Consider the following 14,750-nt stretch of genomic DNA (forward strand, 5'->3'; position numbering starts at 1 on the left):
TATTTATACATTCATGGCTACAAATATACATAGGTGCTGAATACATATACCCAATTTTCCACAACACGTTTAATATCCAGCAGGAGTGCTAACATTTGGATGGTTCTGTCATGTACTGTCCAAACTGGACACATGTGAAGACGAAAGGAAACACTAGTAATGATTTCTCCAGGACAACAGGGGGCCACCGGGCCCATCCTGATACATCAGAATGTCTGATGCTGTAGGATAAGCACTGGCCTGCAAAACCGGTTTAAATGACAAGGTTGTTGGCTCAAGCTCATCAGCTGCTCTTCAGAAACCCTACAGAGGGTCATTATGAGTTGGAACTGACTTGACTGCACTTAACAACAACAAAACATACTATAGCTTCTTGCCCTTTTTCAGATCACACAAAGATCTAACAAGATGCAAGCTGTGTTTGTTCAGATTTGGTGACTAAGAAAATACCTAAACTAATACTGGTAGCGTAGTGGTTACGAATCGGGCTGCGAACCTTAAAGTCAGCGGTTCGAAACTACCAGCCGCTCCACGGGAGAAAGATGAGGCTTTCTACTCCCGTAAAGATTTACACCCTCGGAAACCCTGTACAGGGTCGCTATGGGTCGGAACCGACTGGACGGCACTTAACAACAACAACAATACTGTAACTTTACTACCCAGGGTACGACAAAGAGCACCTCAAAGCCAAACTGATTAAGCTATTGTTGTCATTATATGCATATTTATTTAGTTCTTCTAGGAACATATTCATTCCATTAAAGTTTTTGCTGTGGCGCTGTGGGGTAAGCTCTGGACTGCACACTTGGCCACCTGGCGGTGGCTCCCTCAAACTCACCAGCTGCTCCTCAGAAACTCTATACAGCGTCACTATGGGTTGGACCCGACTCGATGACAACAACAACAACAGTATACTCAATGATAATAAAGTTTTACACCGAGAGGAGCAGACTTTAGGAAATCATTTACTGATGTTGTTAGGGTCAGTTTCAATTCACAGAGACCTCGTATAGGGTTTCTGATGAGCATCTGGTGGCTTTAACTGCTGATTGTGCTTCACAGTCCATATTTCACAGTAAAGTGACTTGTTGAAAGAAACTAAATGCCCTGAGAAATAAGGAGTCATAATTTTCCTTTTTAAATTGCTGTGATTTATTTCCAATAACAAATTATTCAGAGTTCCAAAGGTAGGAACTTAAACTACCAAATAATGAAAGAAAAAAAAAAAAACTTAGCCTGAAAATTTACTAGAAGTCAGCACTTTCTGGATCTACAATGATATTTTAGACACTTACCTGTCAGTATTAATATTAATCTATGGCGGGAAAAAAAATCTGTGAAACTAAAATTCCCTAGAACTAAATTCTTATCATTTTCTCAATTCATACAATAATTTTAAGACACAGCTAAGTTTTATATTACTCAGTAATGAGAACTCATCCAAATGATATTTACTCCCCAAAAGATCATAAATGAGTAAACAATTATGGCATATTATTACATAAAACTCTTCTATCTACAGTTACTCAAATATTGCCACTTCACAGCAAAAGGTTATTTACCCTGCTCAGAAGTACACTTACAATATTCACTTACTGTATTATTGCAAAAGCAGTTAAGCTTATGAGCCGATCTACATTTTGCACTAAAAATTATTATTTTCTAGCAACCCAAAGAAGCTATACATCAAATAACTTCCAACTTAATTCTAAAATAACAGCAAGTTTTTATTAAGAACCTTGTAAATATGAAAATAACGTGCAGCCTCGAAAATGAAAGCATAACTGTGCTTAAGTAAAACAGGGCACCTTGTCAAAAGGTTTTCCAATGGCATTTTCTAATGATAAATCTTCGACTTCGAGCGATGGGTTGTGGCCCTTTAGTTCTTTCAGGCACGCATTTAAGATGTCCAGGACAGCAGTCTGTATGGCCAGCATGGCAGGCGTCATCGAAACATGAATTTCTACCACTTCAGGCTTGTGCTGTTCCAGAAACGAGTGAACTGCTACATGGAACCTAAGAGACAAATATTTTTCAAACGTTTTCTAGAGTTTCAATAGTGAGGTATTTCTAATCTCAGGAGAAATCAACTTATAGCTTTTGTGAAGTTAATTAAGAGACAAACAAAATGGAAAGCAAAATGTCGATGTCCCCAAGAACACACGTAACTTTAATGAATGGAAGTATTGCTCAAATAAGGCAGGGGTCAGCAAACGCCGGTCTGGGCCAAAGCCAGTCCTTGTTTTCAGAACCAGAGTTACGGGAACAGCGCCCCACCCATTCCTTACCGAACGGTTTGTCTGTGTTCCTGCTACCACAGCCAAGTGGAACAATTGGGACCGTCCACACCGCCTATAAATCATTACTATCTAGCCTTTTACAGGAGGCGTTTGCTGACTCCTAAAAGAAGGTATAATCAAGACAGAAAAAAGACTACAGCAACTATCCTTACACTGTTGTCGTTGTTAAGTGCTGTCGAGTTGATTACGACTCACAGCCACCCTGTATGGGGTTTCTGAAGAGGAGCTGGAGGGTTTGAACTGTTTTGAAGCCCACATCAGGAGTCCGAATCTTTATGGGAGTAGAAAGCCTCATCTTTCTTCCTTGGAGTGCTTCAAAGTGCTGACTTTTCAGTTAGCAGGCCTCCTCCTAATCCACTAAGCTACCAGGGCTCCTGCAAAAAAGCTTGCAGCACCCAGGAATCGAACCTGGGTTGCAAGAACAGGAATCTTGCATGATACCACTACACCAGCGGCACCCTTATCCTAACATAAAAGGATTGAAATATGTACTAGCGCAAGCTGCAGAAATGTTTAAAAATAGAAACCTTAGGTCATCCCTAAAAATTAACTTAAGCTGTTCAGAGTCTTCATGCTCGATTTCCCTGATGGGTCGTTTTCAAAGTGGAAGTGAAATGGGCTGTTCAGCTAAAGCGGTTGGCTATATGGGTCTCCAGATCCCTGAAGGCTGTACTAAATGACCAAGAAAGAAGAAGGTGGCCATCTCAGATGAGCTGGGCAGATTACCAAGTCGGCAGTTCACACCCACCAGCCACTCCTCGGAAATGCTACACAGGGTCGCTATGCGTTGGAACTCAATGGCACTGAATAACCACTACCAGAAAATAGCTGTCAGTCCTTTTTCTCCTTTCAAAACAAAAATCACAAACATGGTGATCATGTATTTCTATTTGGGTGTGTCTGTTAAACTCAGACTGGTGACAGTGGTTGTATGCCGAGGAGTCAGTTCAGACTCAGAGAGACCCAGACTGTATAGGGTTTCTGAGGCTTTAAATCTTGATAGGAGCAGAAAGCCTATCTTTCTCCTGCGGAACGTTTAGTAGTTTTCAACTGCTAACCTTGAGGTTAGCAGCTGGACTAGCATCTCTCAAAAGTATAACTAAACATGAAAGTACAGAACCTTTCAGAGAAATCAGCCACCTCATGTAATTTCCTGTTTACCTTGGCCACAGGTAGAGCTTCCTTACAAACAGATTTCTCATCACTCTTTCCACGTGACAAAAGCCAGTATCAAAGGCAACTGCGTTGTCTGTGAAAGCTTTAATGAAACCACGTTTGTTTTTCTGGCGAAAGAGGCGCAAGATGAATGCTTCTTGACAAGATTCGATTATTCTGTGAGCTCTATACACCAAGATACCTGGGGAGCAAAAGTACAAATTACATGAGAGAAAAGACACAGGAATCTCCTGCTTTTTTTGTTTCATCCTTCCATTCAACCAACCATTTTTCCATAAGTGCTTACCTGAGCATGACCCAGCACCCCAACCCACACACATCCCTGCCCTCATGGGACTCACAACAGTTAGTAGGTTTGCAGGTGCTAAATGCTCACGAAAACAAATGCATCAGAGAAGGAGTGAGTGCCTATGAAGGGTGGTGACCTGTGCTTTTGGTCTGGGTCACCTCGTTGAGGTGACAGTTTTGAGTCAAGTCTTGCTGGCAGAGATTGTGAGTTTTAACACGTGAACAGAGAGAGCTCCAGGCTGAGGACATCACCACAGGTGGGGGCCTGCCGAGCACATGGGGGAAGAGTACCTTAAAGTGAAGTGGGCCACTCCTTTTCTTTTATGTATGTATGAGATGTTGTTGTTGTTAAGTGCCACTGAGTCAGTTCCAACTCACAGCAACCCTGTGTAAGGTTTCAGAGGCTGTAAATCTTTGCAGAAGCAAAAACCTCAGCTTCCTCCCATGGAGCAACTGGTGGGCTTGAACCACCAACCTTGTGATTTGAAGTCCAGTGCTTATCCTATGGAGCCATTGCACTCAAGTGTTAGATGTTGTTAGGTGCCATCGAGTCAGTACCAACCCATAGCGACCTTATGCACAGCAGAATGAAACATTGCCCGATCCTGGGCCAACCTCACTACTGTCACTACTGTTGCCACGCTTGAGTCCATCAATGCTTCCACTTGGCCAATCCATCTCATTGGAGGGCCTTCCTCTTTTTCTCTGACCCTCCATCTTACCAAACATGATATCCTTCTCCAGTGACTGGTCCCTCCTAACAATATGCCCGAAGTATAAGAGACGAAGTTTGGCCATCTTGGCCTCCAAGGAGCACTCTGGCTGCACTTCTTCCAACCTATCTGTTTGTTCTTTTGGCAACCCATGACACTTTCAATATTCTCCTCCAACACCATAACTCAAATGCATCAATTCTTCTATGGTCTTCCTTATTCACTGTCCAGTTTTCACATGCATATGAGGTTACTGAAAATACCATGGCTTGGGTCAGGCGCACCTTAGTCCTCAAGCTGACATCCTTGCTCTTCAACACTTTCAAAACGTCTTGTGCAGCAGATTTGCCTAATGTTAGATGTAGACTACAGAAAATTGCTGCATTTTAGAAGTATGGGCAACATTTGTGTCATCTATTAGATTAACTCAGTTTTTAGGATTGGAGTATATTCAATTGAGAGGTATCTTAGTTCATTTAAAATAAAAACAATGGGATGATACCCACAAATATATACAGATTTGACAGAGGATATTTCATTTACTTAGGCTACAAATCTACCCATGAATATAACACTAAAGGAAAAGCTTTTAATGACTATATTCAATATGACTGCCCCACCCCCGTGGGTACAATGGTATCTCTGAATTACATGCAAAAAAGACAATGACAAACGAGTTTCCTTCACAAAATCAGTACTGGCTGAGGTGGTCGTTACTACACTCAACAAATGGTCACCACATGGTGACAGGCTGTGATGTCTGCCCTGAAAGAGCTACCGGAAAGGCAAGCGTAAAGATACACCGTGACTAGTGACAAATGAGGGACACTCATGATGCCAAAGGGTGCTGTCTCAGTTCTAGATCTAAGAGACAATTATTCAATTCTCACCTTCTCACCCTGAAGATTTCAATCTAGTCAGTTACTTACTTTATAGATATATTTGCCACAAAAGTACTTGTAAGCTTCTCTCCAGTCCTTATCACTCTTAGGTTCTGAAAAACGGTATTAATAGTAATATATGAGCCTTCTTTTTGTCTGTTGCTGTTAAGTGTCGCCAGGTTGGTTCTGACCCATAACGACTCTGTATAGGGTTTTCGAGGAGCAGCTGGTGGATTTGAACCACTGACCTTAAGATCCAGTGCATTATCCTGCAGTACCACAACAGGACTCCATGAACCATCAAGGAGTTCAAAATACTCAATTCATATTCTCCTAATTTGGTGCTTGAAATTTTGGACAAAGAGGATGGAGGACAAATGCACCTTAGCTAAGCAAAAAACTCTTTAATTATGCTAAAATGAATAGTAATTTAGCAATTTGCAGACAGAGAATTTTCAGTAATCCACAAAACCCACATACCACTAGGTTCCGACGCAGAAAATGCTGTTTATCTAGGAGGCTGGTTTTCCAATGAGTCTACTGGTTCACACTTAGCTAGCCTAGGTTGAAATACTGCTTTGGGTTTAAATATCATCAAGTCAGTTTCCAAGGAGCAGCTTATGAGTTTGAACCGTCAACTTTATGGTTCAAACCGACCTTGAGGTTCAGTGCTTGCTTAGCTTACAGCGCCACACAAGGACTCTGAAATATTGTCTAGAGTTAAAAGACAGTAAAAAAAGGGTGTCTAAAAAAATGAACAAAACAAACCTCAATTTAAGAAAATGTGTTCTAAAAGGTTAAGTCTTTTTTTTTTTTTAGAACCAAGAACTAAAACTCTCTTCCAAACACTGGATTAGATTGCCTTATAGGTTTCATTTCATTTAATCCTCAAACTGATTCTTGGAGTACGTAGTATTATGACTTAAGGAGTTCTGGTGGTGCAACGGGTTAAGTGCTGGCTGCTAACGGAAAGGTCAGTGGTTCAAGCCTACCAGCCACTCTCTGGGAGAAAGATGAGTTGTGCTTCTGTAAGGACTAACAGCGTTGGAGAGCCTATGGGGTAGTCCTATTCTGTCCTATAGGATCACTGGGAATTGGGATTGACTGAAGGGCAGTAGCTTTTTACTTCATTATTACAGCTCAAACCCACCACCAATCATGCTGACTTAGGACCAGGCAATGGTGTGCTGTGTTATCCACAAGGCGACCATGAGGTGGCGCTGACTCAACAGCAACGCCTAGGAAAGGAAGTACACTGACCAAGGTCAGTGTGAAAACGGGAAATGGGACACCAGACTCCACATCATGTCTGTCTAAATGCAAAGCCATGTTCTTCCTACTAAATGGCACCACCTAAGGACCCCACTTGAAAACAAACACCAACACAAAGGAAACAAATAGCCCTATAAGCAGGTGAGGTGTGGGGGAGCAATGCTGGTCACACAGAAGCCCACTGCAAGTTTTATGCTTCCATCCCATTTTGTACCCCAGTGTGATACAGAGGGTTTTCATTGGCAGACTTCTTAGAAGTACATCACCAGGTCTTTCTTCTTAGTCTCTCTACATCTGGATGTTCCACTGAAACCAGTTCAGCTTCAAAGCAACAGGCCAGCCTCCAATGATTGACGATGGGGGCTGGGAACCCAAACCAGATCTCTGCCTTGTTGATAAGAGCTGCCGAGTTGGTTCTGACTCATAGTGACCCTGTATAGGGTTTCCAGGAGTGGCTGGTGAGTTTGAGCTGATGACCTTGTTGTTCACACTGACCTTACTGTCCAGTGCTTATCCTACAGTACTACACCAGGGCTCTTCTGCACTGGAGGTAAACATTCTACCAGGGGACCGCTGAGGCCTTCTTTTGCATTGAATACATCTCTGTACTGTGTGATTACCTCTTTACACATCTGTCTCCTTTACTAACTGCTGGAAGACAAGAATATCTGTGGGTTAATGCGCTGGACCGCCAACTAGGTTTGAACCATAAGGCTGGCAGTTCAAGCTCACCAGTCGCTCCTCAGACACTATGTACTGGGTCGCTATGAGTTGGAGCCTATATGATGGCACTTAACAACAACAATAACAATGTGGCGTTGTGGGTTAATGCGCCAGACTGCAAAGGTGTTTGAACTGCGAGTCTGGTGGTTATATAGGGGGGTCGAAATTGACTCAACGGCACTTAATAACAACGTAATATTAAGCATTTTGTATACATTACCTCATTCCACCCTAAAAATAATCCTAGAATGAAGGTACTATTCCTGTCAGCAGTTTACAGATGAATAAACTGAGGCATAGAGAAATTGAATAATTTCGTGCTTGGTGAAAGTGAGTTCAAGCTCAGAAATAGTCTAATGTAAGTGCTCACTAAACTGTCCTGTTCATCTCTCTATCTTCAGTGCATAGAACACTCCTGCTCAAAAGATTTTTATTAATTGTTCTATGAATGAATATAAACTAAAACAACCTCTAAATGTACTATCACTGAGTCAATGCCAAGTCCTAGCAACTCTACAGGGAAGAAGAGCAATTCTATAGGGCAGAGAGCAATTCTATACGGCAGAGAGCAACTCTACAGCAAAAGGCTGTCAACCCTTACGGAAGGAGACAGCCTCACCTTTCTCCTGCAGAGTGGCTGGTGGGTTTGAACCACCCACTTTTTGGTTAGCAGCCTAATGAGTTTGCCCTCACTGGGCCACCAAGGCTCCTTAGCCCGGGTACACACATCTTTTTCCCCCCTATTTCTAGGAGAATGAAATCTATCTGGAGATGTTGGGGTCAATTCCAGCAATGAAGGCACCCCCTTCTTCGGGTTCTTCAGGAAGACTGATCTGGGCAGACGTTGACCCAGTTCTCCCACCAGTTCAGAGTTCTTGTGTTCAATGAGATGACACAAAGTGGGTATGAATTGTGGAATGGGAGCTGACCTGCTCCTTAGACCATCACCTAATTCACAATAAGAGTTAAAAAAAACCTTCCGATGGGCAGGGACACGGAAGGTAGGCCATTGTCGTGAAGACATGAGGGGCTTCAGAAAAGTGTGTGGAAAAGGGGAATGAAAAGTTAATGGTACTTCTTCATGAACATTCTGTACTTGGGTGGTGGCAGGTGAACAAGTTAAAAGTTGGGGAGTCCGTGGTTTCCGATGGTTCCATGTTTCAGGGACCACTCTTGGATCTGCACATTTTAGGGAAGTAGAAAGAGAGTTTGAAGGGAATCACAGCTGGCAACACTGACTGCTCCAGCTCCATTACTGGTTTGGACTCTTATCAGAAACAAGGATGAACTTTATACAATTTCAATGACAGGACTCTGTGTAAACTGTATCCCTTCAGATTGCGCTTTGCCTCACAAGGCTGAACTATAAATCAAAGTCCCTAGGTAATACTGACATCTAGTGGTAGTTTCAATACAATGACTTTTTCTCACTGGATCAGCTGAAAAATGAAATAAAAATAAAGCCAAGCTTTTAGGAAAGTCACAGAGAGCGAAAGGCTTTACGATGTCTAAGGATTTCTTTCTAAGAAAGGCATTACTTTTTATTTTGCTCTCACTTTATGCTAAGCATCCTTATATGACGTAGACTACATGTGAATTTAGAGACTATCTCCTGAACAGATTTGGCCTACTGGACACTAATGACCAAAGACCAGAGGAGTTTTGGGATGTCATCAAGAACCTCATGCATGAAGAAAGCAAATGGTCACTGAAAAGGCAGGAAAGAAAGAGAAGGATGTCAGAATAGACTCTGAAACTTGCTCTTGAACATGAATTAGCTAAAGAAAATGGAAAAAAGGACGAAGCCAAAGAACGGAGCAGAAAATTTCAAAAGGCAGCTTGAGAAAACAAAGTTAATTATTAGAATGAAATGTGAAAAGACCTGAAGTTAGAAAATCAAAAGGGAAGAACCCAGTCAGCATTCTCAAGTTGAAAGAATTTAAGGAAAAATTCAATCCTCCACTTGCAATATCGAAGGATTAGATGGGCAAAATATTGACTGATGTAGAAAGCATCAAAAGAAGAAGATACATACACAGAATCAATGTACTAAAAAGAAATGACTGAGATGTTCATCCTCTTCAAGGGATAGCATCTGATCCCAGAACTGAAGGTTTTGAAGGAAGAAATCCAAACTGCATTGAAAGTATTGGCGAAAAACCCCAACAAAGCTCTAGGAATTGATGGAACACCAAGTTAAAATATTTCAAACAAACTGATGCAACGCTGGAAGCACTCACTAGCCCATGAAAAGACTTTAGAAGTCAAACTATCTGGCCAACTGATCAGAAGAGATCCAGACTTGTGCCCATTACAAACAAAGGTGACCTGACAGAATTATCGAACAAGATCAATAATAACAAATTCAAGTAAAATTTTGCTAAAGATAATTCAGAAATGGTGGTAACAGCACATCTATAGGGACCTCCAGAAATTCAAGCTGGATTCAGAAAATGACATGGATGAAGACCATCACTGCTGACATCAGATGGAGCTTTGGTGAAAACAGAGAATACCAGAAAGATGTTGATGTGTGCTGTGATGACTATGCAAAGGCATTCCACGGGTGGCTCACAGTGAACTATGAATAACATCACAAAGAAGGAGAATGCTAGAAACCTTAGGTGTGCTCATTCAGAGTCTGTGCACAGGCTGGAGAGCAAGGGATACGGAATGTTTTAAAATCAGGAAAGGTGTTCGCCAGGCTGATGCTTTCACCATCCTTCTCAATCTTACGTTGTTGCTGTTGCGTGCCATTGAGTCAGTTCCAACCCACAGAGACACTGTATAGGGTTTCCAAGGAGCTGCTGGAGAGTTTGAATCACAGACCTTGCGGTTTAAAGTGACCTTGCGGTTAAGCACATTATCCCACAGCACGAATTCAATCTGTATGCTGAGCACATAATCCAAGAAGCTGGACTACCTGAAGAAGAACACAGCTTCAGAATTAAAAGCAGGCTCATGAGCAACTTAAGATATGCAGATGACACACCTGTTTTGCTGAAAGCCAAGAGGACTTACTTACTGATGAAAATCAAAGAATAGACTAGCCTTCAGTGTGGATTACAACTCAAATGTACAGAAAACAAAAATCATTTTAAGTGGACCAAAAGAGACCATCATGATACAAAATGACACAAGCTGTCAAGGATTTCATTTTACTTGGGTCCACAATCAATGCTCATGGAAGCAGAAGTCAAGTAATTCAATGACGTATTTCATTAAACAAATGTGCTGCACAAGACCTTATTTTGAATCATAATGACTCTACAGGATCGAAACGAACCATCCATAGGGTTTCCAAGGGTATAATCTTTACAGAACCACTGCCAGTGAGCTGACTCTTACTCATTACAATTCTAGAGGAAAGAGCAGAACTGCTCCACTGGTTTAAATCTCTGTGGACAGGCTTTAAATCTCTGCCTTGTTTTTCCCCCAGGGAGTGGCTGATGGGTTTGAACCACTGACTTTTCAGCTAGTCCAACGCTTAACCTGTGGCATCACCACAGCTCCTGCACAAAGCCCAAGAGGCAGTTGTTGGAACACAACAAGGGGCGATTGTGTGGTTTAAAATCAGGAAAAGTGTGAGTCAGGGCTGCAGACTGCCACCATATTTATTCAATCTACATGCTGAGCAGATAATCAAGAAGCTGGACTGTACGTGAGGAAGAATGCAGCATCAGGATTAGAGGAAGATTCATTCACAACCTGTGATATACAGAGAACCCAAACTTGCTTGCTGAAAGTGAGGACTTGAAGAACTTACGGAAGAAGATCAAAGACTATAGACTTCAATATGGATTATACCTCAAGACAAAGAAAACAAAATTCTTCACAAGTGGGCCAACAAGCAACATCACGACAAATGGAAAGATTGAAATGACCACGGATTTCATGTTACTTGAACCCACAAACAACACCTATAGAGTAGTAGCAGCAAATCAAATGATGTACTGCATTGGGCACATAAACTGCAAAAGATTTCTTTAAAGTGTTAAAAAAAAGCGCAAAGATGTCACTCTGACAAGTAAGTAAGCTGCGCCTGGCCCAAGTCATGGTATTTTCAATTGCCTTATATGCATGGTTAGCAACAACAACAACAACAACAACAACAACAACAACATGTGCATGCTGAGGAGCCCTGGTGGCACAGTGTCTTAAACACTGGGCTGCTAACCATATAGTCAATGGTTTAAACCCACCAGCTGCTCCGTGGGAGAAAGCTGAGTCTTTCTGATCCTGTGTAAGTTTATAGTCTCGTAAGTCCTATGGGGCAGCTCTGCATGGCCGGGTAGGGTTGCTATGAGTTGGAACTGACTTGACAAAGCTGGACAATGAACAGAGGATCAAAGAAGAATGGATGCATTTGAATGATGGTGTTGGAGAAGAATACTGAGCATGCCATGGACTGCCAGAAGAACAAACCAATCTGTCTTGGAAGAAGTGCAGCTAGGATGCTCCTTAGGAAGCCAGGATGGTGACTTCGTTTCTCATACTTTGGACATATTATCAGGAGAGACCAGTCTCTGGAGAAGGACATCATGCTTGGTAAAGTAGAGGGTCAGTGGAAAAGAGTAAGATCCTCAAGGAGATGGACAGATACAATGGAGCAACAATGAGTCCAACATAGTTAAGGACTGCAGGCTGTTTTGTTCTGTTGGATTCAGGGTTGCTATGCGCAGGAAGCCAGTGACATCACCTAACAATTATTATAGATGCAGGCTGCTGTCAGACTTTTCTCCCACAGAGATGCTAGTAGGTTCAAACCTTTGATTAGCAGTCAAGTGCTTTATAACTGTGCCACAGGCTAAAACTAAAAAAAACCCAAACCCACAGTCATCGAATCAATTCCAACTCACAAAGGCCCACTAACATAGAGCAGAACGGCTGCCTAGGGTTTCTGAGGTTGCCCTGGTGTGGTGCTGTAGAATAAGTACTGAACTGCTAACCACAAGGTCAGCAGTTCAAACCTATCAGCATCTCCTCGGAAATCCTACATAGCTATGAGACGGAACCGACTTGATGGCACATAACAACAACCAATGCTTACAGAAGCAAACTGCCTCATCTTTCTCCTATGTTGTTCCCACGGAAGTCCTACCAACAATGGCAGATTCCTGCCATCCTTTTCTCCCAAAGTGAAGTTGGAGGGTTCAAACCACCTATCTTTTGGTTAGCAGCTTAATCACTGCACACCAGGGCTAAGCATTTACTAAATATGAGCTTAGTTAAAGTCAACCTTAGAATATTTATGAAACATTTATGATGTGTTACGTACTGTACTAAAGGCTGGGAACATGACATTGTAAAAAAAAAAAATCCAATGCTGCCCGCAAGAAGATTCTAGTTTAGAACTGAGGGAAGGAAACACACACACACACATACTCACAAAAAAGTGCCTATGTACATATAAATGATGTTTTCAAAATTCTTACCAGTAATTAAATCTGATGGTATTCTATTGGTCAAGAAATCAACCACGAGTATTCGGCTTGTTGCAAATATAACACCGCCTTGTGTGTAAACTTCGTATCGACTGTTACTTGCAATTTCATTTGTTACGCGGCGAGGGAGGTGGTCAACCCCTTCCAGCTTCAGCTGACTAATAAAATACTCCTAAACCAAACCAAATTTGGTTAGTAGGCTGTTTCAAACAGGACGGGTATTTACAATAACGGCTGTCTTTCTCGGAAATAATGAACTTAGTTAACATAAACACATAATATAGGTCACTAAGGAGCTCTGGTAGGGTAGTGGTTATGAGTGGGCTGTTAACCTCAAGGTCAGCAATTCGAAACTACCAGCTGTTCTACAGGAGAGAGACGAGGCTTTGTACTCCCGTAAAGATTTACAGCCTCGGAAATCCTGTACAGGGTCGCTATGAGTCAGAACTGACTCCACGGCACAGAACCACCACCACTAAGGTATTATTGCATTTGAGTTGGGATTAACACTTTAATAAAACAATCCTTTTAAACCTCCTGGGTTAAAAGATTTCTGATACCTGGAAAATCCTTTCCCACCATAGTCTGATTTGCAGTGGAAAATCCTGCATATAAGTAACATATGGGTATCTGTTTCCCATCCACTATTAGGTCTGTCCCCATGCGTACTACAGACTTCATGCCTGTGGGTCCCTGGGCTCTATACCTTTACTTCACTAGCACAGCGAGGGGCACCCTGTGTTGTGCTCGACCTGACTAAGCACTGGGGAATATAGGTAATGGAGACAGGATATCTGTTCTCAGGGAGTTTGTGACCATTCTTTTCAATGACATTTTTTCTCCGGCCCACCTGCTCTCTCTGTGGGTTCATCAGCCTTATCAGATGACATCTCAAATCTCCCCCATTCTCCTTAATCCGAATCTCCCCCACGATCCCAGTTCCTTCCCCCACTGCCATGGAGAACCCTCTCTTCCCCACCGAACCCAAACCCATAGCCCAGGGTCCATTTCGACTCCTAGATGCCACTCGAGGACAACAGGGTTTCCCGGGCTGTCTATCACCAGACAAGAAGACTGTCTTATGGTTCTCACACAGTGACTGGTGGGTTTGAACCACCGACCTTTTGGTTAGTAGCGATCGCTTGATCCACTGCGACACCAGGGCTCCTTCTATACAGTAGCCCTTTTTGACACAGGGCTCGCCCCCCCCCCATCACCTTCAGAGACCCTTCCATCCCTATCATTGTGCCCTCAGCCAGCTCCTCAATATCCAGCTTCGAGGCTCTCCCATTATTCTTACCGGTACCCTCCTTCACAGACATCTTCCCACCCCCTTCAGGGGTCTCCAGCCCCTCTCTCTTCCCAACCCCCGCCTCAAATGACAGCTGTACTCCTCTCGGGGCGTCTCTCAGCACCCCGTCCCTGTCGGGGGCCTGCACCCCTTTCAAGGGCTCAGCATAGGTGCCTGGGCCTGCATCCGCTCAGTGAGCACCCAACGCTCCCGGAGCGTCCGGCTCGGTGCCGCCACAGGGGCCGCACCTCCTCGGCGGGCTGCGTGTTGAGCACCAGCACCAGGCATGCCGGGTGGCAGTGCAGTCGTAGGAAGTGGAAGAGTAGCCGGTCGGCGCCGAGTCCGCGGGCGCACACGACCAGCCCGTCGGTGTCGAGCAGCTCCAGCACTAACTGCCGCTCATACTCCAGCAACGGCGCCATAGCTGTTCTTCGAGCCGGCAGTCCGGACTCCATGGACGCCCTTCCGGGGCCGCGGCCGAGTGTAGCCGAAGGGAGCCGGGTCCGAGACGAGTGTAGCCGAACGTAGCCGAAGAGAGCTGAGTCCGAGAAGACGAGCGCTAGCCGAACACAGCCGAAGAGAGAGGAGGCCGAGACGAACATCGACCGAACGTAGCCGAAGAGAGCCGAGTTCGAGACGAACGTAGCCGAACCTAGCCGAAA

At 43.5% G+C, this 14,750-nt stretch overlaps 1 protein-coding gene and 1 non-coding gene across 2 annotated transcripts in view; both read right to left on the minus strand.

The window, feature by feature from the left end:
• Positions 1-14,543, minus strand: part of ERCC4 (excision repair cross-complementing rodent repair deficiency, complementation group 4) — a 33,903-nt gene extending 19,360 nt beyond the window's left edge. Inside the window, exons 1-4 of the mRNA XM_006867202.1 lie at positions 14,337-14,543; positions 12,789-12,969; positions 3,462-3,657; positions 1,809-2,016 (exon numbers count right to left, since the gene is read on the minus strand). Of these exons, the coding sequence (XP_006867264.1) occupies positions 1,809-2,016; positions 3,462-3,657; positions 12,789-12,969; positions 14,337-14,543 (792 nt within the window). The remainder of the gene's footprint in view (positions 1-1,808; positions 2,017-3,461; positions 3,658-12,788; positions 12,970-14,336) is intronic.
• TRNAR-CCU lies at positions 2,688-2,758 on the minus strand. The gene has a single exon. It is a non-coding gene; the product is annotated as a tRNA-Arg (tRNA).
• Positions 14,544-14,750: the final 207 nt, after the last annotated feature.

Source organism: Chrysochloris asiatica, unplaced genomic scaffold (genome assembly GCF_000296735.1).
Source record: "Chrysochloris asiatica unplaced genomic scaffold, ChrAsi1.0 scaffold00102, whole genome shotgun sequence".
Classification (NCBI taxonomy): domain Eukaryota; kingdom Metazoa; phylum Chordata; class Mammalia; order Afrosoricida; family Chrysochloridae; genus Chrysochloris; species Chrysochloris asiatica.